The sequence below is a fragment of the Lissotriton vulgaris genome, chromosome 8 (assembly GCF_964263255.1).
Source record: "Lissotriton vulgaris chromosome 8, aLisVul1.2, whole genome shotgun sequence".
In the NCBI taxonomy this organism is placed as follows: domain Eukaryota; kingdom Metazoa; phylum Chordata; class Amphibia; order Caudata; family Salamandridae; genus Lissotriton; species Lissotriton vulgaris.
The window spans coordinates 430107569-430130685 of NC_141696.1; the positions used below are offsets into that span (position 1 = coordinate 430107569).

The 23117-nt window shown below is 47.1% G+C and overlaps 1 protein-coding gene across 1 annotated transcript in view; it reads right to left on the reverse strand.

The window, feature by feature from the left end:
* The window catches only part of PPP2R3B (protein phosphatase 2 regulatory subunit B''beta), a 392957-nt gene that overhangs the window by 224988 nt on the left and 144852 nt on the right, over window positions 1-23117 (reverse strand). Inside the window, exon 2 of the mRNA XM_086934207.1 lies at window positions 15942-16127. Within this exon, the coding sequence (XP_086790333.1) occupies window positions 15942-16127 (186 nt within the window). The remainder of the gene's footprint in view (window positions 1-15941; window positions 16128-23117) is intronic.

Here is a 23117-nt window from a genome sequence, read left to right on the forward strand (position 1 = left end):
AAAAGTAATTGCATTGTACTAGTATAGAGGGACAAGAGGTAGTTGAGTATCTGCCGGATTTGATGGACGAGGGCGCAGGTGATCTAAATCAATTGATACAAGCAGAAGAAAATGAGACGAACATTATCTACTCAAAGCAAACAACATATTAGGAAGATATCTCTGTTATGAGAGTTCGGAAAGGAAATAAGAATGATGAACACTAAATAACTACCTAATGGAAATTAGCTGACATATGCACATTAAGTGCCAAAAAAGGCTAATATCTTTGTTATCTGTTCATGTTGAGATGTAATTCAGACAGAGTTCGAGAAAAATTATGGCTCAAAGATGAATCAATATTAGGTGAAGCGATGAATATGGCAAAAAAGTTAGAGCATACAACGATATTTGTAGAAGAGCTTAGGAACGAACACAAAAGAAATATAAGTGCGCACTCTATCAGCGAGAAAAAAAAAAGGTAAGGGAAAACTGGAAAGGCTTTCAGGGAAAATGTGGTGCACCAGATCATATGGAAATGAATAAAGACTGCTGTACATATGAGGTCACAGTAAGCTATGCAACAAGAAATGGCACTATGCCAAAATATTGTAGGTCTGTAAGACAGCAGTGAAGAGGGAGTATTAAGGAATGTAATATAAGGGGTAAAACGCATCTCAAAGGTGTCATAAAATTGAATTTTACTAAACTGAAAGTCATGATAGACTCTGGTGTTTGCCTGACGTTAGCATGAAGTGAGGAGTCTGATTACAATTTAAAAATATAAAGTTGCTTGGAAGAACCATGATGTTAAACCTGAGGATAGGGAGGTAAGCACACATGAAGTTACGAGGTTACTCTGATTCGCAAATTGAGTTTAGAGGGCATGCTGGAAAAGGAAACTTTTATGGAACTATCAAAAGGTGGCTTTGTTGTTAGATGGCCACATTAAAGAAAGTTGGGAAGAGTTTTAATCAATCAATCAATCACTCAGTCATTTGTTAAGCACACTACATACCCGGGAGGGTCTCCAGGCACGGGGGAGGGGTGGAGGTGGGGGCCGTTACTGATCAAACAGCCAGGACTTTAGTATCCTCCTGAAGGTCAGCAGGTCTTGGGTCTGTCGTAGGCTCAGTGGGAGGGTGTTCCATGTCTTGGCGGCGAGGTGGGAGAAGGATCTCCCGCCGGTGGTTCTTCTTCGGATGCGCGGGACGGTGGAGAGTGAGAGGTCGGCGGAGCGTAGCTGGCGGTTGGGGGTGTAGAAGGAGAGCCGTCTGTTGAGGTAAGCAGGGCCGGTCTTGTGGAGTGCCTTGTGTGCGTGGATGCGGAGCTTGAAGGATATCCTCTAGTTGAAGGGGAGCCAGTGTAGGTTTCTCAGGCGGGGGGTGATGTGGCCGTGTCGTGGTACATCGAGGATCAGTCATGCCGAGGCGTTTTGGATGCGTTGTAGTCGATTGAAGACCTTTGTCGGCGCTCCCGCGTAGAAGGCGTTTCCGTAGTCGAGTCTGCTGCTGACGAGGGCCTGGGTGACTGTCTTTCTTGTATCTATCGGGATACATCTGTAGAACTTGCGGAGCATGCGGAGGGTGTTGAAGCAGGAGGAGGAGACGGCGTTGACTTGCTTAGTCATTGAGAGCGTTGAGTCGAGGATGATTCCCTGGTTGCGTGCGTGGTCGGTGGGGGTCGGGGCTGCCCCCAGTGCCGTTGGCCACCAGGAGTCGTCCCAGGCTGACGGTTTGGAGCCGAGGATGAGCACCTCCGACTTGTCAGAGTTCAGCTTCAGACGGCTGATCTTCATCCAGTCGGCAACGGCCTTCATTCCTTCATGGAGGTTGGCTTTGGCGGTGATGGGGTCCTTGGTGAGGGAGAGGATCAGTTGAGTGTTGTCGGCGTAGGAGATTATGTTGAGGTTGTGCTGTCGGGCGACGTGTGCGAGCGGGGCCATGTAAATGTTGAACAGTGTCAGGCTGAGGGAGGATCATTGAGGTACGCCGCAGATGATCTCGGAGGCTTCGGAACGGATCGGGGCGAGGCGGACACTCTTGGTTCTGCCGGAGAAGAAGGAGGTGGTCCATTCCAGAGCCTTGTCTCGGATCCCTGTGGCGTGGAGGCGTGTGCGTAGTGTGCAGTGGCAGACGGTGTCGAAGGCGACTGAGAGGTCTAGGAGGATGGGTGCTGCAGTCTCCCCATTGTCTAGCAGGGTCCTGATGTCGTCGGTGGTGGCGATGAGGGCGATCTCGGAGCTGTGGTTGCAGCGGAACCCTGACTGGGAAGGGTCCAGGATTCTGTTCTCTTCAAGGTATCGGGTTAGCTGTCTGTTAACGATTTTTTCGATGACCTTGGCCGGGAAGGGAAGCACACATATAAAATCAACTACCCACCCGCACTCACCAAAAAAGCCGCTAAACGCTTTAAACACAACTTCCTGAGGTCCCACCCTCAAACCCTCTTTGCCGACACCTACTTCTCACCGGTCAATGGATCCTTGAACACCGATATCATCTTCCACACCACACGCAGAGCTCAATGGAGAAAAGCGTTCCTCACCTTACTCACCGTCTCCACCACCAGGAAATCCGCTCATGGCCTAACACTCTCCATCACACCATCCCAACTCTTCCCAGGCAGAACCACCATTACTATCTACAATAACGGGATTGTCCTAATTCAATCCACAGACAGGAACCTGGAACTACTCGACAACCTGTTCCCCACTTTCAAAGAGCACCTCTCCAATCCTCGGACCTCCACTCATATCACCTTCAGTACTATCACCCCTGACTTCACAGCCCCCACCCACAACCCTTCTAACGTAGTTCAGCACCAGAACGACACGCACCTCGCCTCTACCCCCAGCACCCTAGTCAATCACCCACCTGCTGTAACCACCCCACACTCCTCAATCACAGACACAGATCTCTCCCGCTCATCCACCAGCCGCCCCCCCACCCCCCCATACCAACCCGCGGACCTCCACTCATACCACTCCCATTCCTTTCACCCCTGACACCACAGCTCCCACCCACAACCCGTCTAACCTAGTTCAGCACCAGAGCTACACGCACAACGACAAATCCCACCCTTTATCCCCCCCCATTCTCAGTCCCCACTACCACCTTCTAACTAATCACGCAGAGCACACCACATCTATTAATCTAACTCCCCTCCCCACAACAGGACCATCTCCAATCCCATTTCCCCCCCACTCTCAGCCCCCACTACCTTACCTGCTCCCCCATAACCACTAACATACACTCAACCTCCACCCGGCTCTCTCCGCTTACCACCAATGCCCTCACCTACACCACCAATCTCCTCCCTACTTCATCCACACCCATCCCTCCCAAACCCTCTCTCCCCCTTAACACCAACCCATACACCGACGCCACGGAGCCCTGCACGAACACCAACCCACCCCCCCACCCACAGGCCAATTCCCAGGTCAGTCACTCACCCCTGATTTCCATCCCCAACACCAACACCTATCCCACGCTGGACAAGATTATGGCCACCCTCCTCCAGCTCAAAGAAGACATTCACACCATCAAAGAACTACTCTTTACACACCCCAGACACCCCTCACTCACCACCACCCCCCTCCGAACATGTCCCCCACCCTTCCGGATGACTCTCCCACTCTACACCCCCCACACTGGACCGCGAGCCCTGTCCACAATCGCAACAACCGCCCCGTCGCCCATGCAACCCTCTTTCGGACCTCGACACACTCACCCTCCTCCGTTCCTACGACCCAGCTCCCCTAAACCACACAACCACCACACACCTCTCCATTCCCACGATATACTCAAATCCTCGTAGACCCCCCACACTAAACAACAGAATCTCCAGCCCTAATAACCTTAGAAAAGTCCCCCTCTCTCTAGAACCCTCTACCTCCCTCGACACACCCCGTCTCAAATGCACTCTCCTCAACTGCAGATCGGCCTCTAGACACTCCTCCGCCATTGCTGATCTCATCTTAACATTGGACCTTGACCTAATCATCATGACTGAAACCTGGCTAACCGAATCTTCTACACCTATAATGGACATTCTGGTTCCCCCCAACTACCACATTATTAGACTTGACAGGCCTGGCAAAATTGGTGGTGGAATCGCATGCATATACAGGAACAACCTCTCTGTTCTGAAAGTCACCGCCCCTTCACTACCCTCCCCAACTTCCTGTGAATACACCTGCCTCGATATTACCAGTGAGGGCAAACCGATATGCTCTCTTCACGGCATTTACCACCCACCAGGGGACAACCTCACCTTCGCCCAACAAATCATGGATATGATCTCAACCAATTCCGGACGACAGCTCACCCAAATATACCTTGGTGACTTCAACCTCCACTGGAACGATCACAATGACGCGGTGGTAAATAGTCTTAAAAATTTCCTCAACGCCCTTGACCTCACCCAAATATGCAACAGCCCGACCCATGAGAAAGGCTCTATCCTCGACCTTATCATCTCCAAAGAGGACTCTATCCAACTCGAGTCTATCCAACCCTGTGACTGGTCAGATCATCATATTGTCACATTCTTCATCAATGAAATAGTCAAATTCAACCCGGTTCAATCCTCCAAGCCTAAAGTCTGGAAAAGAGATCTGAAAAAACTCAACCCAAACTCCTTACCCCCTAACAGCTGCAACCTCCTACTTCCTCCTACTGGCGCTACGGACGTGCAATCCTTGACTGACCACTATCTTAACGCCATGACCTCAATAATTAATGAGGCTGCACCCATGCAGCTAAAAAGAGTCTCCGGGGGGCGTGGCCAAGATGGCGGGCTGAGCGGTCGCACTCGCTGTGAGCTCCGCCGGACCTGAGCCCTTAACCTACTAATTTAGCACTGGTCTCCCCCCGGAAACGTGCATTTGGCGAGATAAAGGCGCTGGATGTCGGAGTGGAGGCTGTGAGGGCGGAAATCGCCGGCATTAGAAGCTGAACGGTCCCGGAGTCCTGGCCGGGTGCGAAGAGGGCCTTTGGTCCGGAGCGGAAGTGGAGCCGAGGCTTGGTTTGGGAGACCGCCCGTCTTGGTGACTGCGGAGGAGCCGCCGGTGCTTCTCGTCGGACCCCGACCTTCACCACAGCACCCTACCCTGCGGCGAACCCCGAGGAGCTGAGAGGCTTTGTGCCCGGAGGCGGGGCATAGAATGGGAGAGCCGCGGGGCTGGTCATCACGCGAGGCTGTGGCTTTGGCCTATTCCTCCGGACGGCGGAGGTACCAGGAATCGCGAGGCGCTGCACTCGCCCGATAACCCAGCGGAGGTACCCTCTGGGTATGGAACTGCGTCCCCGGAACCGCAAGTACTGAGAAGGAGGATCTCGCACGTGGCGCCGAAACTGCGGCCTACTTCTCCGGGAGCCCCGGAGGTGCACTTGTGGAGGGATTTAGCGGAGATTGGATACCTGTATCCCCCCCGGAAAGACCCCTCGGCCGATGCCGATTCATCGCCTTTGAGAGACTGGGGAAGAAAGCGTTGGGTGTGAAAGGTCCGGTACAGACTTGGAGGTACGGCGGTGGTACATTTGGAATCAGCCCCATGCTGTGGCACCTGAGAGGACTTTGCCAGACCGATTCGTGCGGGGCCATCTGAAGAGGAGTCGGGGAGTCCGCCTGTGGTGTCGGCGGTGGTGGACCGGACGGATCGCGGGCCGCTCCATTGCTGGACGAGACCTGCCGGAGGTGTGGACAGAGACCCCCCACGGCTGTTGGTAGTGGGGCACGTGGCAGTAGCGGCTGGCCGGAAAATCGACTAGCGGCCTTGTCGAGGCCCGCCGAACATTCCGGAAGGCGCCCAAGTAGACTCAATGGCGAACAACAAAGGGTCCAAGAAGGGGGATCGCACCCTGCCGGACATGTTGGGCAGAAATGCCGCGAGACAGGATAGGGGGCAGCCGTCTCTGAGTCTTCCGGGCGGCTCCCACGGAGCGAGTGGAGGGGAGCCCCCGGTCACGAGATCCTTCCTTGAGTCCCTCTTCGGCACCTTGCGGGACGACTTCCAAACCCTCAAGCAGGAGGTGGCGGGTGAGGTCCGGGAGATACGACGGGAGGTGGATGGCCTGCGAGAGAGAGTGGCTACGGTGGAGGGCGCTGGCCATGCCAGGGACGAGGAGATCACGCAGTTGCAGCAGGAGGTTATAAGGCTCCGGGACCAGAATCTTGATCTTCAGTCACATACCGAGGACCTTGAAAACCGTTCCCGGAGGAACAACATCCGAGTCCGGGGTGTTCCGTCCCGAGAAGAAGGGGAGGATGTGGCTGCATACCTGCGGGACCTATTCAGAGAGGTGCTGGGTGAATCGGATGATTTCCCTATTCGTATCGATAGGGCGCACAGAGTAGGCCTACAGCGCAGGGCCTCGGCGCCCCCCCCCCCCGGACATCTTGGCCTTCCTGCCGGACTATCCCCTGAAAGAACGAATACTTTGCGAAGCACGGAAGAGATCGTCCATGGACTTTAGAGGTCACCGTGTGGCACTCTACCAGGATCTTGCGGCGTCCACCCTGCAGAAACGCAAGGCCTTTAAAATTGCGACAGATTTTCTACGGGAGCATGGCACTCAATACTCCTGGGGGCACCCTTTCCGCCTTATTTTCCGGTGGAACGGGACTCTACACCAGCTGCGGTCCCTTCAGGATACATTTGGGGTGCTGGGTATCGCTGCTACGGACGATGGAACTTTCACACCTCGGCAGCGCCGTATCACCAGGGATGGCTGGCAGACGATCCCCGGCCGGCGGTCGTCGGCCTCCTCAACGCGACCGGGTTCGCCTACTGCAGCTGCGGACCTGGATGACGCACCACGAGCTATAGTCACCGACGCTGCGACAAATGAAGTTGCGCTGACAGCTTGAATGAACTCCGGGGGGAGATTGACATAGCCATGTCTGTAACGCAGGTTTGGGGGTTCGGGGGGGCGGGGGAGTGCGTGGTGGCTGGACGTCCACTTTTTTGACTTTCCACAGGCCTGTCCGTCATGGACCGGACTTGGACAATGGTTTCTGGTGGGATGTTGGGGGATCCGGGGGGTGGGGTCGGGGGTTGTTGAGACAGTTCCAGTTGCGGGTGGGAACTGGGGTCCGTTTGGGAGTTGGAGGGGGGGAAACAGTTCTTGGGTGGATTGGGAGGGGGGGGGGGACAGGCAAGGGGGAAAGATCCGGGTGTTGGCGGGGGTGGGGGGGGTCGTCCAGTGCACACTGGGGTTCCTTGTCGTTCAGACAATGTAAATGCTTATTGGTTTGCTCAGACTTGAATGCCCCACTTACAGTTTTGACTTTCTATTTGATTTGCTGAAGAGAGGGAGGGGGACGGGGTGGGCTGTCCGGTGCTTGTTGTTGCCTATGGATATCTGGACATTGGCTGGGCCTCTGGTTTTGACCGATCACTTCTGCCTCCCACGTGATAGTGCTCTATTCCCTATTATGTCACCTCTATCACACGGCAGCGTTTGTGCTCCTGCTGCCCTGGTACTGTGGGGCCCCATTGCTTTCTTCTACACCCCTTTACATGCCTACTGACACTAGCAAGGTAGTGACTCTGAATGTCCGGGGGCTGAATAATCCAGTCAAGAGACGGGCTGTGCTCTCACTTCTGGAGAATACCCAAGCGGACATTTGTCTTCTCCAGGAGACGCACCTCCTATCGCAAGACACGCACAGACTCCGTTCTCATAAGTTCCCTTCACAGTTCTTCTCCTCTTGTACTACAAAAACGGCTGGGGTGGCGATACTAGTAGCCAGACACTTTAGGGGAGAGGTCCTCCACAAGTTTACCGAACAAAAGGGCAGGCTCCTTGCATATTGGTTCAAGGTAGGGGGCCTCCTGTTTACGATCGGGTCCCTATATAGCCCTAATGAAAGGCAGGACCGCTTCCTGCAGACCGCAATCGAGGATATCACTTCCTCCCAGGACCGTCATATTATACTCGGCGGTGATTTCAACATGGTCTTTAACTCTGCAATGGATAGATCGGCGCAACGCTCCCCGCAGGTAGGGGAACTCTGCGGACCGTAAGGCTCAGCTGGAGGAGGTTGACCTCCTTGATTTGTGGCGACACATGCACCCTATGGAAAGGGACTACTCATACTATTCCTATGCGCACAAGTCGTACGCGAGATTGGACCATCTTTTGGTTACCTCCCCGGTGCAGGCGCTAACCTCGGGGTCAGAGATAGGTGTGATCTCCCTTTCAGACCACCCCCCAGTTGAGGCTACGTTGTGTTTGCCGCCGGCCGTCTCTCGGCCCAGAACGTGGAGTCTACGTGACACGCTGTTACGCAGGAAGGAGGTGGTGGTCCGTATTGAGGAGGCGATCCGGGACTATCAGTCCCGTAATGATAACGCCGACACTAGCCGGGCCACGCAATGGGCGGCGCTAAAGGCGGTGATTCGTGGAGAATTCTTGGCAATTTCTGCGGTTGACAACAAAGAACGGCAGGCCAAGTGAGATGAACTCACAGCTTGGGTTAGAGAGTTGGAGCAGATACATCGTAGGACTGGGGCTCCCCGGATTTGGAGGCAGCTTAAGGAAGCGAGGAAGCTCCTGGCGGCCTTGGATCTCGATCGGCGGAGTATGCGGCACTTCGGCTGCGTCACACCTTCTATACTGGAGGAGACCGCTGTGGCAAATTGCTGGCCCACAAGCTTCGGGTGACACGTCAGAATCAGCTAGTTAAGGAAATTTCTGATCAGGCAGGGAACGTGGAGACGGAGGACGCTTGGATCGCGGCCGTTTTCCGCAAGTTTTATAAGGACCTCTACACTGGAGAGCCCCCGGATGAGATAGCTATGACTGCCTATTTGGATTCGGTTACGTTGCCATCCCTGGATCCTTTGCAGGCGGAGTATTTGGATAGAGACATCCGGATAGAGGAGGTGATCTCTGCTATCGCCAGACTTAAACATGGCAAGGCGCCTGGTCCAGATGGCTTCACGGCCCTCTATTGTAAAACCTTCTGCACATCTTTAGCCCCTGTACTCACACATCTCTTCAATTCCTTTGCTGACCCCGGAGCTATTACACCTGATCTACTCCGGGCCTCTGTTACGGTTATCCCTAAGCCTGGGAAGGATCCGAAATACTGTGGGTCCTACCGACCGATTTCTCTTTTAAACATTGATTTGAAGCTATAGACTGGGATTTTGGCCGCGCGCCTCGCTCTTCACTTGCCCGGTCTTATCGACCCTGACCAAGCAGGGTTTGTCCCTGGGAGACAGACAGTGGACAATACGAAACGGATTGCCCACCTTTTAGAGAAAGCTTCCCGGATTCCGGGAGAACGAATGATGCTGGCGGTAGACGCCGAGAAGGCTTTTGATCGAGTCCACTGGCCCTTTCTGGAGCGCGTTTTAATGAAAGCGGGGATAGGGGATAAGTTCAGATCCATGATTCTTAACTGTTACAAGCAACCGTCTGCTGTAGTCCGGGTTTACATCTTCGACCTTTGACATTGAACGCGGTACCCGGCAGGGCTGCCCGCTCTCGCCCTTACTCTTTGCTCTTTATATGGAGCCGTTCGCTCAACGGGTGCGTGATAATCCTGCGGTGGCCGGAATCCGGATGGGGGGCTTCACGCACGCTATCAGCCTCTACGCAGATGATGTCATCCTGTCCATTGACAGACCCCGGACGGCTCTTCCGGCGTGTATAGAGGAATTGGACTCCTTCGGCATGGTAGCGGGGTTTAAAATGAATATGGGGAAGTCGGTGGCTTTAGACATCTCCCTCAAGCCGGCTACCAGAGCCGATTTACAACGCAGGTTTCCTATGCTTTGGTCTTCGGGTGCAGTACCTTATCTGGGGATTCAGATTGCGCCCACTCTGCCGGCCATGGTTTCGGCCAATTACCAAGCTCTAGGAGCAAAAATTAGGGAGGAATTAGGGCAATGGAATCGCGGGACACTCTCTTGGCTGGGCAGGATAGCTGCTGTCAAAGTGACGATTTTGCCACAAGTACCTTATCTTTTCCGGGCCCTGCCGCTCCAACCGCCGGTTGGGTGGATACCGCAACTACAGGCAGATGTTTCACGCTTTGTTTGGCAGGGTAAGAAGCCTAGAAGGCGTAGAGCCGTCTCGCTGCTGGCCCCCGAGGCGGGCGGTTTGGGGATACCAGATTTCCGCAAATACTTCCAGGCTGCACAGCTCCGTTATCTAGTGGAATGGAGTAGATGGGAGTCCGAAAAAACATTGGCTCTTCCAGGACCAGGCAGTGGCGGGGAGACCTTTACAGGAGATTCCTTTCTTGCGTAGTCCCCATAGGCCTAAAAACCTCTACGCTTCCTTTATTACGAGGGTCCCCCTACGGGTGTGGGACGCTACTAACCTTCCATACGGTCTCACCACGTTCCCGTCCCCGCTCACACCGCTAGTAGACAACCCGGATTTCACACCAGGACTAGAGAGAGGGGCGTTCACGCATTGGAGGCAGGCGGGGTGTCGAGCCCTTTGCCATTTGTATAGCCCTGAAGGGGTTGTCCCCTTCTCCCAACTCCGTCAGGAGTTTTCACTACCGGAGAACGACCGACACCGCTATATGCAGGCTCGCTACTGGGCCCTTCAGCCGCAAGTGAGAGAGTCAGCCGATAGGCTTTTTCTTCCTTACGAAAAGTGGCTCTTATCGCACACATCGGATGCCAAATTGATCACAGATCTCTACAAGCTTCTGCAACCACCTGCAACACACAGATATCATCCCGGGAGGGAGCGCTGGGAAAGGGAACTGGGGAGGACACTAAGCCCTAGGGAATAGGAGCACATATCTTATAGGGCACGGCACTAGGCATACCACATGGGGCTCACTGATACTCTAACCAATGTCTCCACCTACTGGAATTACACACCTGAACGAGTCCACGAATTTGATCATAACAAGGAGGACACATGTTGGAGGGGGTGCACTCACGCACATTCTATGGGAATGCCCGTTGCTGGAGCCTTACTGGAAGGAAGTGTTGGATAATATTGACACACATTTCAACATCGAATTACCACGCTTCCCTGCTTACACCTTGTTGGGGCTTCCGAACGGCTTGATGTACCCCCTCAGATCCCGTAGGGGCAGACAGATAGCGATAGCTCTAGGCTCTGCAGTCCAAAACATTTTAATACACTGGCACAGTGCAACGATACCATCCACCACAGGTTGGCTCCATAGGCTGTGGCATGTGTTGGGGATGGAGAGAATGTCCCTCACGGTGGCGGGGGATGTGGAACAATTCAGTGAGCTCTGGCAGCCATTTCATTCCCTATTGCTCACGGAATTTAGAGAACTCACCTGCCCTAGGTACCTCCGCCTTCTGCGGCTTCCGAGCCCGATGGGGCCTGCCCAGTGATTTGTTATTGAATTTTTTCTCCAAGTGAGGCATAGCTTGATGTATTTTCCTTCTGGTTGGGGACTGTGCACTGGACGAGGGGTGGGGAGGGAAGGGGAGTTGGGGGAAGAGAGTTGGGTAGTTGGGGTTTGGGGTGGGGTTGTGCGGGGAAAGTCGTTTCATGCTGTGACGGAACATGATGTATATCTCAATGGGGGCGTAACCCGTCCAGATGATCTTGGCTGAGGGTGCACTTGAGCTTTGTGGGTTATTTCCGCCCGGTCGTATTGCTCTTCGAAGATATGTTTTGTCCCAACATGTTATGTCGAATAAAATACTTTAAACCTAAAAAGAGTCTCCGCTAAAATCTCCAATCCTTGGTACGACGGGAGTCTCAATGAGGATAGACGAGCCATGCAAATGGCAGAGCGTACCTGGAGATCAGCTCCTCTGCACTACACCTAAAAACCCTGAAGAAAAAGAGCAACACCTACTTCAGGAAGATAAAACCCTCAAAAATCAAACTTCTTCAGCCTCCAGCTCGACCAAGCAAAAAACCGTCCGAGAAAACTGTTTGAGCTAATCAGAACACAATCCAAGGAACAAACCCAACCACTCAGCACTATGCGCGAAGCACCCTGCTGTGAAGACCTCTTTATCCAAAAAACTGACAATATAAAGAGTGATCTCCTCATTGACGCAAGCCTTTACTCCAAACCCCACGGCATAGCACTCACTGAAAAAAAAACAATGCTACATGGTCATCCTTTGGCACCTACTCTGAAGAAGAAATTGGCAAACTGCTCAGCACCTTGAAACCATCCGATCACCTCACGGACCCCCTCCCTGCTAACGCTGTCAAAGACTTCACCCCTTTGCTCCTTCCACTCTGGACTAAAATTATCAACAGCTCACTTCAACAAGGAACCATCCCTGACTCCCTCAAAGTTGGACAAGTCACACCTTTACTAAAGAAACCTACAGCCGACCCCTCTGATCTAAACAATAACCGTCCGATTACCAATATTCCCACTCTCGCCAAACTGTTGGAAAAATGCGCACAACTACAATTGACTAAACACATTGATCAGTTTGATCTCCTCAACCCTCATCAATCAGGCTTCTGAGCAGGACACAGTACAGAAACTGCTATGACTCACATAATTGACAATGCCCTTCAAATCCTAGATCAAAACGATACCTGCCTCCTCATCCTTCTTGATCTCTCTTCAGCATTCGACACCGTTAAACATGAGAATTTACTCGAACTATTAAACACAAGAATGGGTCTATCTGGGACTGTACTCAAGTGGTTCACTTCCTTTCTACACAACAGGTCGCAGAAATTCAAGAGCAACAACTTGATGTCCTCGCCAATACCTGTATCGTTAGGCGTCCCCCAAGGATCCTCCCTATCCCCAACTTTGTTCAACCTAGTTATGGAACCTCTCACCACCTTGCTACAAGCATCCAATGTACACTTTCACATGTACGCCGATGACACCCAACTATATCTCAAATTACAATCCCCCAAAGACATTTTGCTCCTGAACTCAACGATCAGAAGCACCCAATCCTGGCTTGCCGATAATCATCTCAAACTCAATGCTCTGAAAACAGAGTTCCTTTTGATCTCACCTCCCGCGAAGATGTCTACCACTCAAATTTGGCTTAAGCACCTAACTGCACTCAATGTCCAACCCACCATCGTGGACTCAGCAAAATCTTTAGGCATAACACTCGACACCAATCTCAACATGCAGCAACATATCAGCAAGGCAACTAAGGGAGCCAACTACCAAATCAATACCCTGAGGAAACTTAAACCCTTCCTCCCAGCCAAAGACTTCCAAAATGCAGTACAAGCACTAGTCATCCCTCGAATAGAATACGGCAGCATCGCCCTCTGCGGTCTCCCCCTAACTACTACTACACCCCTAAGAGCCTCTCTAAACGCTTCAGCGAGACTCATCACTGGGTCAAAAAAAACACTCGCATATTTACCCTGACTTGAAATCCCTGAACTGGCTGCCTTTTGAAGCCAGAATACATCTGAAAATCGCCTGCATGACACACAAGGCTATACACCTGAGCTCACCCGGATACCTCACCCAGAAGCTGACAATCTCTGGCGGTTCTAGAAACACTAGAGGCAGAAACAATCTTCTGCTGAAACCTCGAAGATTCCGGAAGGAAAAAACTTATAAACGCTCCTTCTCAGGAATTGGCACCCAGGATCTGGAACTCACTCCCTCCTGAAACCAGGCTCATCTCCTCCACTACACTTTTTAAGAAAGAAGTAAAAGCTATCCTCATGGCTAAATATACTTGAACTATTACTGTGGATTTTTTAAAGACTCTGCATCAATCTGTATTATCTGTTCGATCCCTTTGATTATTTGTATTACTTGTATTATTGACTTACCTGACTGTCTATGCTCCCATTTATTTGTACTATTATCATTATTGATGTACCTGTTTTACTATGCTCCCTCATGTACCTACCCCACCCCACTTATTACCTACAACTACACTATGCCTAATGGCCTGTTATTCACTCTCCTGTTTGTATCCCTACTTTGTAAAGCGCTCTGATATCTGCAAAGATCTTGTTTGCGCTATATAAAACTTTCAAAATAAAATAAATAAAATAGGAGATGGGTCGGAAGTTCTTGAGGTCTCTTGGGTCTGCCTTGGGTTTTTTGAGTAGGGCGTTGATCTCGCTTTAGAGTTTTAGATTCCAATTCTGACCTACAGATTCTTCTAAGGGAGGATCACAGGAGTTGTGAACAGTACTGATTCCTGCTCAAACAAATCATTAGGTAAATTTAAAATCAGAGTGTTTAAAAAAAAATCTATAGAATGTTTCAACTGTTTGGACATTACTTTAAATTCAAGAAAAATGCCTTTCCTTATGCTTTAACTCGGGTAAAGTCCTTTAGCTGTTAGAGGTACCATGTAAACAAAATGAAAAAAAACAAAAATATGTGTGCCAGTGGCGTCATCGAACTGGTTAAAAGCAGAGTGACTGGCGCCTATAGTTATGACCCACAAACCAACAGCAGAAATCAAAGGTTTCATTGACCTCATCAGCGTATCAACAGAGCAGACTGCACAATGTCTCTCAAGATCTGACAGCATTTACTACTTTTGAAATCTACAGACAAAGACGTGTCAGGATGCCACATTGTTTGACCTCAGCTGAGACACTTCCAGTATCATGACAGAACTGTTTGGAGGAATAGTTGGAGTGACATTTTTCTAAGATAAGATTCTAATTTTTGTTCGCACTACTAAAGAACATGATCAGAAAGAGACCAGTGCTCAAGATTATGGAAGAAAAGGTAATCATGATAACGCCTAAACAATTTAGATCTGGTGGGTCCAAGTTTAAATATTTGGGACATAGTATCATTAAGAAGTATATACGTTCAAAGAGGAATCAGGCAAGACAATGGTTGAATTAGCTGATGTAGCACGGAAAGAGGAATGCCTTAGGTATGGTTACGTTTTTCAAGGTTCTTAGGATGTTTAAGAATGCAGTAAAAACCGAAGATTGTAGTGTGTAGAATTAAGACAAAGTGCATAGATTTCTTTGGTCATTCCTGGTTGTAAAGGGGGAAGCTGTCTGGCAATCTCTCCTTTTACACTTTTGAACCGTTTATCAAATCTATTATATTTATATTGCCCCTGTCTTCCCATGGTCAATTCCTTTCACGTTTCTTCATTTTCTTTGCAATTCATAATGAGTGGTACGAAAGAACACTATCAGCAGTGGTTTGAATTAAGTTGTACTACTCTAGACACATCACTCCCCTTCACAATGCAAGTACGCCCATGTCTAGCATCAAGTTATGGACAACTGGTTTCGAGACCCTGACCAGACCTCGGGAACCTCAATGATTCCCACATGCGTTCACTACAACCATACACTCGGCCAACCAAACTTCAGCATGCACCAATCGGACAAACCAACCTGGAATACTAACTCCAGCCTGCATTATACCTGCTAAGGCAACTTCTTGGGCATGCACTAAATAGGACAAACCCTATGCAGGAATATTAAGCCACACCAGTTGCAGCAACGCACTATACAAATATGAATACCACACATATATCATATACATTTGATTCAAATGTACAGAGATATATTAGTGACCAGGTTGAGAGTTAATATGAAAGCCTAGATTTCAACCAACTATAAAAAGAAACCTCACAAATAGTCAGACATCCACTGGACATTGCTCCTGTACAAAACATTTATATAATCCAACTAGTCGTGTATTCATAATTGTGAACTGACCTCGACATAAGGGTGTAATAACAAAAGGGTACAGAGCAGGAGAACGATTTTAATTCATCAGGAGAAATTATTTTGATTTATTTTAAATAATATTAATGTAAGAGGCCATCAAGACTAAGCAGTATGGGAAAGAACTAGGATATGTTAGAAATCTGGGGAGGGACTGAGGGGAGGCGAGTTTGAACAGGGACAGGGTGCAATTGCAACCATTGAAACTGAAAACTTGTATGGAAAGTTTGACTAAAGCATGGACGATGTGAAAACTTTTAGTGAGAACATTGCGAGCTGACAGTTTATGAGTCTACCTAAATTGTTAGCTTACATTCTCACCTTTGCCACTTTACCCATGTCTTCTATGGTTGCTTTTTCCTTTGGAAACTGAGAAAAAGTCTTCTCGATGTTTGAAATTATAGCATCAATGTTTAGGTTGGCTTTTGGACAGCCTCGTGGAAAATAAAACTTTGGAATTGTCTGGCTCAAAGTGGGAGGCAATGGTTGTTCTTTCTTTGTTTGAACCTAGAAAGACATAAAAATAAGTGTGAGAAAGGCGTGCTGCAAAAGATTCTAAAAACACGTCTCCTATTATTCCACTTGCACTTAAAAACAGGATTTCGAAAGCACACATGAGGCAGAGGAGAGCACTTTACAGTGATGCAGGTACAGCAAACAAAGAAGAATAATGAGATAAAAAGGACAAAGGATTGAGAAACAATGGTCAGCAGCATCAGAATACAATACATTTCAAATATATAATTTACAGGAAGTATTCTATGATGCAGGCATGTATGAGGAGAGATACCAGCCACAGTTAGCCAGATACAAATTGATAACTCATTTTTTTGACTAGCAGATGCGAAGTACAAAGCAAGTAACCAAAAATACTACAAGCCAATATGCACCTGACTGAATGAGTAGCATAGTGGCACAAGGAAATTGTTAATGACATTTGGGCAGGGACAAGGATTACTTCACAGGCAAGTGAAAGTATCATGAAAAGGTTCGAAGTGGGAAGGGAAAGGAGTACCTCACCTGTAAGTTAATTCAACTTGAAAAATAGGCTTTGAAGCCAATAAGGAGTCTAGAATAGCCACTATAGGAGTTAGAAAAGAAGCAGTGGTGGGTCTCGGAAGTGGCAGATCTCTGCTTACAGGAGTTTATATAATGGGGGAGGGGTGGGGAGAGAGCCTGGAAGATGATTTGCATGGGTGGTGCAAGAATGAGAGTCAGCTCAAGAGAAGATTAACACAACATATACTCATCTTTATTTCATGCCTTGCCCTGGGCCCTTCCTTTGGACTGCCAACCACATTATGTGGAGTATGATTAAATATATATCTATACATCTCAATCCATAGTATCGAATGGGCCAAACAAGTATCTGTGGTCCCCCCTGAAGTACCATTCTACCACGGGGAACGCAAAGCTGACAAAAACACCTCTGGGGCACAATGTGTTGTATAACTCCAAGGTCCAAGTCGCATATTGGGTACACTGTACCTGTTTATGCCGTGGTATACCCTTAACAGGGTGCACCCGGCACAAACTAGGACAAAAAATCTGCTGGTGCCAGGGCAGGTGCATATTTCGGCCTGCATTGGGAAAAGTTGTTTGAAGGCGCCAGTCTGCCTTTAAAAGCAGGTGGCAGACCCGGCCGTATATTGAAGTTGGGAAAGTCTGGGAAGTCTCAGGTAACCCTGTGCCATCCCCTATTTCCTCACAAGTGGCACACCAGGGAGCTGACTGTGTGCCACGCCTGAGGAGTGGAACATAATTAGTATGCTACTTTAAAGCTTCCTTGCCGTTGGCCTCGCATCTCTGATATGGTATGGACAAGGCAAAAGACGCCCTCATTTGCATAAAACCACACCCAATGTAAATTGTACATCTACTTGGAATTGTGCCTGCACACATTTAGTGCAGACATGACCCATATGACAGAAGGAACTGCAAAAGTGCCTGAGGCCTCTACTGTATTACCAATTTGTCCCGGCGGAGCAAAAGCATGAGCAACGCCTGTTGCACACTTCCTGGCACTTTAAGTAGTATGGCCCTACTTTGTTACATGAAAGCCCAGACCTGAAAATACCATCCCTGGTAACAAGGCCAATTTGATACAATTGGGGGTCAGAAGGGGGAGCGATTCCAGGAACGAACACTAAACACCAAATAAAGCTGCAAAAAAGCATAGCATCAGTAGAGGTCTGTCCACAAATACCAGAAGTGAATTTAATTATGTTATTTAAGTGATAGATTTTAGAAATCAGTCCTAGAAAGGCAATATTGACTGGAAAAAAAGAGAACAGAACTGAGTGAAATAAAAATGCTTAGTATTGTCCTGGATAATATGGCCGCTAGCTAAACTAAAAAGACCTACTTACTATTCAGCAGAAGTACTTTTAATGCAAATATTGATATAGAGCTCGACTAAGAGGTGTTTGCATATTTGCCAACTGCAGAGATTAAGGTTGGAGTCTGAGCACAACGAAAGTTCAGATTCACAAACCCACCTTAACATACATTTAGATAACAGTCTATGTGGAGGACTTATGACAGAGGTGCACTAATTGTTGGCAAGAAGAACAATATTTTTCCTTTCCACATACTTGATGCATGAGAGAATTCCCTACTCCAGTACCCAAAGTTAAAATCATGAGCCTACTACTCGGTTCCAATCTTACATTCGCCCAGCACATAAATGTGAGGGCCCAGAGAATAACGTTTTAATTGGATTTTTAATATCTACATTGGCATACCGATAAGAAACTGCAAAAGATTTACAGACAAAAAGTCACAATATGGCTGAACCCAAAAACCATGCAGTTCTCATGTTCAAATCCAATGGCTCTCGGAGAAACAAGGGATGAAATTTGAAACATTATGTGCTACACAAAAGGTCACTTGGAGAATAGGTCCAATGTGATTGCAGACACTGTCTACCTATTACCTCACAATCAGATACATAAGATCCAACTTCATGAAACGAATTTGCCAAAAACTGTTCAAGAAGCAGCAGCACGCAGGAAGAATCATCAGAGCTAATAAGTGCAATGTGGTTTGGAAAACCAATGATTCAGAGCTGAGAACACCAATGACTCAGCACTGAAAACTCAAGCAAACCACCATCAATTACTGAGAGAAATGAAAACATTCCATTAATACGAGCTTTTGATTTTATTTATAAAGTTTTATATAGCGTGAACACTACCCTTGCAGGTATCCGAGTGCTCTACAATGTCCAAGGCAACATGAATTAAACATCATCATCAAGGATAGGTATGGGAGAATACCCCAGAAAGAAACACCTCAAGTCCCAGACAGACAACAACCCAAAAATAAGAAACACACTGCAAGAAATATAGCATGCATGCAGACTAAGGGATAAATCGTGTCCTGGAGTATAGTTCATGCGTTCTACAGCCTTCTTCCTCGAATGAAGCAGTTGAGGGGATGATTACTTGATTATTAAACGTTTGCAGGAAGACTAGCATTTTGTACAATAGGGACAGGTCATCCAACTAGTCCACTCTGCCATAAATTATACTGATTTCAACCAATCGCTTACAAAGCGTCAACACCAATAAAGTTCTCACAAAGATTGGTTTTTGTAAAGAAGGGTTTTGAGACAACACCAAAAATAGTCTCCATTTTTCTCAGTCCCAACATGCCAACAAAATAACACAATTACCAAAATGCAGAGAACTACAAAATGAAACCCTGCGGTCTGCCCGACTACTTTTATTTCAAATTGCCAATCCATTCATGTATGCTGCAGAAATCATCTGCATATACTTTCAATGTGATACTGAGGTTACTCCGCTATATGTTAATTCAAAAAGCCGCGGAAACCTATCAAGCCAATACGGATAGATTATATGAATCAGGGGAAAATGTGGGGAAGCAGTTAGCATTACGCACACGACAAAAGCAATCATTGAGTAATATTAAAAAGATTGAATTTGAGGGAAATGAGTATACTACCCCCAAAGATATTGTTAAAGCATTTCAAAAATACTATCAAAAACTCTATAGTGGTGATATCTCACATCCTGATAGTGAAATTACAACATTCCTAAATAATTGGCTTCCAGACCATATTAATCATCAAAATATCGATGAAGAAAATAAGACTCATTTGGACAGAGAGATTACGATCATTGAGGTGGAGATTGCATTAGCCGAGATGGCCAATGGCAAGGCGGCTGGACCAGATAAAATTCCACTGGATTTATATAAAATCCTTGGTAACCAGATAACTCCCTTTCTGCTTGATTTGTTTCTAGGAGTCCAATATCACACAATTCCCCCTGAATCTTGGAAACAAACAAATATAATAATTTTCCATAAGAAGGGTAAACCACTCCACCTGCCTTCCTCATATAGGCCTATATCTCTGATCAACTCCGACTCAAAGCTATACGCTAAAATATTTGCTAACCGTCTGAGCGGAGTCATCGAACGGCTTGTATCCCCGTGGCAACACGGCTTTATACCCGGCAAAGGCACTACAGACCATACTCGTAGAGCCATAACCCTACTTGACATCATGGGTACCACGGGGGGCGAGATGTCGATGATCTTCCTCGACGCCGAAAAGGCATTCGATCGAGTATCTTGGCAATTTCTCTGGAACATCCTGGAAAGTAAAAACTTCGGAAATGCTTTTATCAGTGCCATTAAAGCTATTTATGCCAACCCCACCGCAAAAATTTGTATAGCAGGAAATGAGTCGGAGGTCATTACGATTCAGAGGGGTACAAGGCAGGGCTGCCCATGCTCTCCGGTTCTATTTGCACTCTATATAGATCCCCTTATTCAAAAATTACTAACCTCAACATCCATACATCCATTACTTACAGGGTCCTTTTCTACCAAAGTTATGGCATATGCGGATGACATTGCCGTAATAACTACTAAACCGTCCGAAGCAATCTATGAAATTGAGACAATTACCCAAGCTTTTGGGAAGTACTCAGGGTACTCTTTGAATAGAGATAAGACTATGGTATTGGCTACTAGTAACACTCAGTATGAAAGTACTCTCAGGGTTAGTCAGGCCACTTATTTAGGTGTAATACTTTCAACAGAGATAAGTAACATTAGCGATATTAATTATTCTCCCCTTATTGATAAAATTAAAAGCGATCTAAGAAGGGTAGACAGTCTACACCTCTCCATTATAGGTAGGGCCAACTACATTAAAATGAATGTATTCCCGCGTGTTCTATACTTGTTTAGAGCAATCCCTTTATTACCTGCAGCACACTCTATAAAGATTATAGACTCCCTCATAGCTAAGTTTATGTGGAGTTACGGAAAAATAAGGCGGGCCCTTCCCCTTCTATCACTTCCCCAAAGAAGAGGCGGCTTAGCTTTACCAAATTTAAGATTATATTTTTGGGCATCATTATTGCAATATATGGATCCTCTTTTGACCGCAAAACCAGGAGGCCCAACCTTTATAATTCCCTATATACCATCAATATATGAGCTCAGCCTAGGTAAAAAACATAAGGGACTCTTTTTAAGGCAGGTTGAAACATCTTATTACAAAAAAATTAAATTTAAGACTGTTTTAGATGCTCTTTCAGTCTGGAAAGCTATTGGCAAACATCTAGGGCTTCCCACATATACAAAATATACACCGCTATGGCAATGTAAAATTTTTCCTAATATTCTTAATGATAGTAGATCTCAGAGGTGGGAGCTCCTAGGTATTAAAACAATTGGAGATTTCTTTGGTAATAATCTCCCACTTTCTTTTGAGCTTTTTCAAACGAGATATAATGTCCCCGCGAACGACTTTTTAAAATTCTATCAAATATCAGCTAGTATCTACAATACCAAACCAAAAATTCTTCCAGATAATATCCCATTATTTGACATTATAGGGAAAAAATCTACCAGAATTGGGGCCCTATATCAGTTACTTTTGGCCAATATCCCAGATGATCTAGAGCGCACGGAACAATCTTGGGCCTTAAAATTAGCTAATCCTAATGTAGATATAGATTTCTCATTAGCTCTCTCAACAAGATTTTTTATAGCCTCTAACTTAAAGGCTCAATATTATAGAATCATTTATAATTTATATTATACGCCAGCTAAATTGTTTGCATGGGGGCTTAGGAATGACGATAACTGTCCTAGATGCAAACAACCATTAGCAAATCTCCTACACATGTTTGCTGAATGCCCCACATTGGTCACAATCAAAACTATGATGTTGGAATTTTGGACCCAAATTTTTGGTCACCGAATACATGATTCTATAACATTGCTCTTATTGGGCCCTGATGACTCTTTGAAACACAATAGAGAAGAACAGGCTGTACTATTTCTGGGATACACCGTGTTACGGATAATTCTAGCAGCTAGGTGGAAAGATACAGAGCCCCCTACCTTTAATATGTGGCTTAGTCGTTTCATAGCAATATATAAACAAGAAATTTCAATATATGCCACAAGAAGTAGAAAAATGAGAGCAATAGGAACACAGATTTGGGAACCTATTACTAGGTGGTATAATCAAGAAAGGGGAAACCAGATATAGGGCCTCTAAGTGATTTTGATCCCACTTTCTCTCTCTTTTTAGTATTCTTTTTCTCAATAGTTATATCTTTCTTTGCGATAGAGCTTTGTTTATATATATTTATGAATGTACCTTGTAATCCATGTATACTACATCATTTCATATTACTTATCCTGTATATTTTTGTTTTATGGTTTGACTTTGCCAACAATAAAAATAAAAAAAAAATAAAAAAAAAAAGAAGAGGTTACTCCGCTATAAACAAAGCATAGCATAACACAATTTCCTCACATTTGCTTCTTCGAATATAGTTAAATGACCAGAAATCCATCCTTGAATGCCTAATTTTAATAAATGTTAATAATTTCCAAAACAGATCAGGTGAACGGAAAAAAGGACCCTAAATAGAAGAAACAATCCACTTTACCGTCTTGCAGTTAAAAGTTAATGTTAGAGTCGACAACCTTTCTTTATGAGCAAAGAACCATGCTGGCATGATGATTTGTTGTTAAAAAAAAAAAGTATTTTCTAAATAACGCCTTTGCTGCCCTATTTTTTACATACGTGTGATTCAGTTCCACCTGAGGGGGAGATCATATTCCTCCGTGACACCGAAATAGTGGAATTCAATTCCAGACTTCGTTCAGATTTCAATTGAGAACTCTTTACCCAGATTTTTCCGAACGGTTCTTTACTACGAATTATAAATCAGGCAAAACCAAATGAACACATTTTTGTGCATTAATTTGACTCCGCCTGACTAGGAGTGGTTAGATTTTTTTGCACACCCTGGTTACCATGTGTGGGAGAACCTGGCCCGACTTTGGCAGGAAAAACAGCATGAGGCCTTAGCAACCAAGTCTCATTCAACATTTATCTATAACGTGGTGGCAGGGCACACAATACTCTCCTATTCTAGAACCCCTCAAACACTCCCCCCACCGACCTCCCTTACCCCCATCCTACCCAGAGGCAGC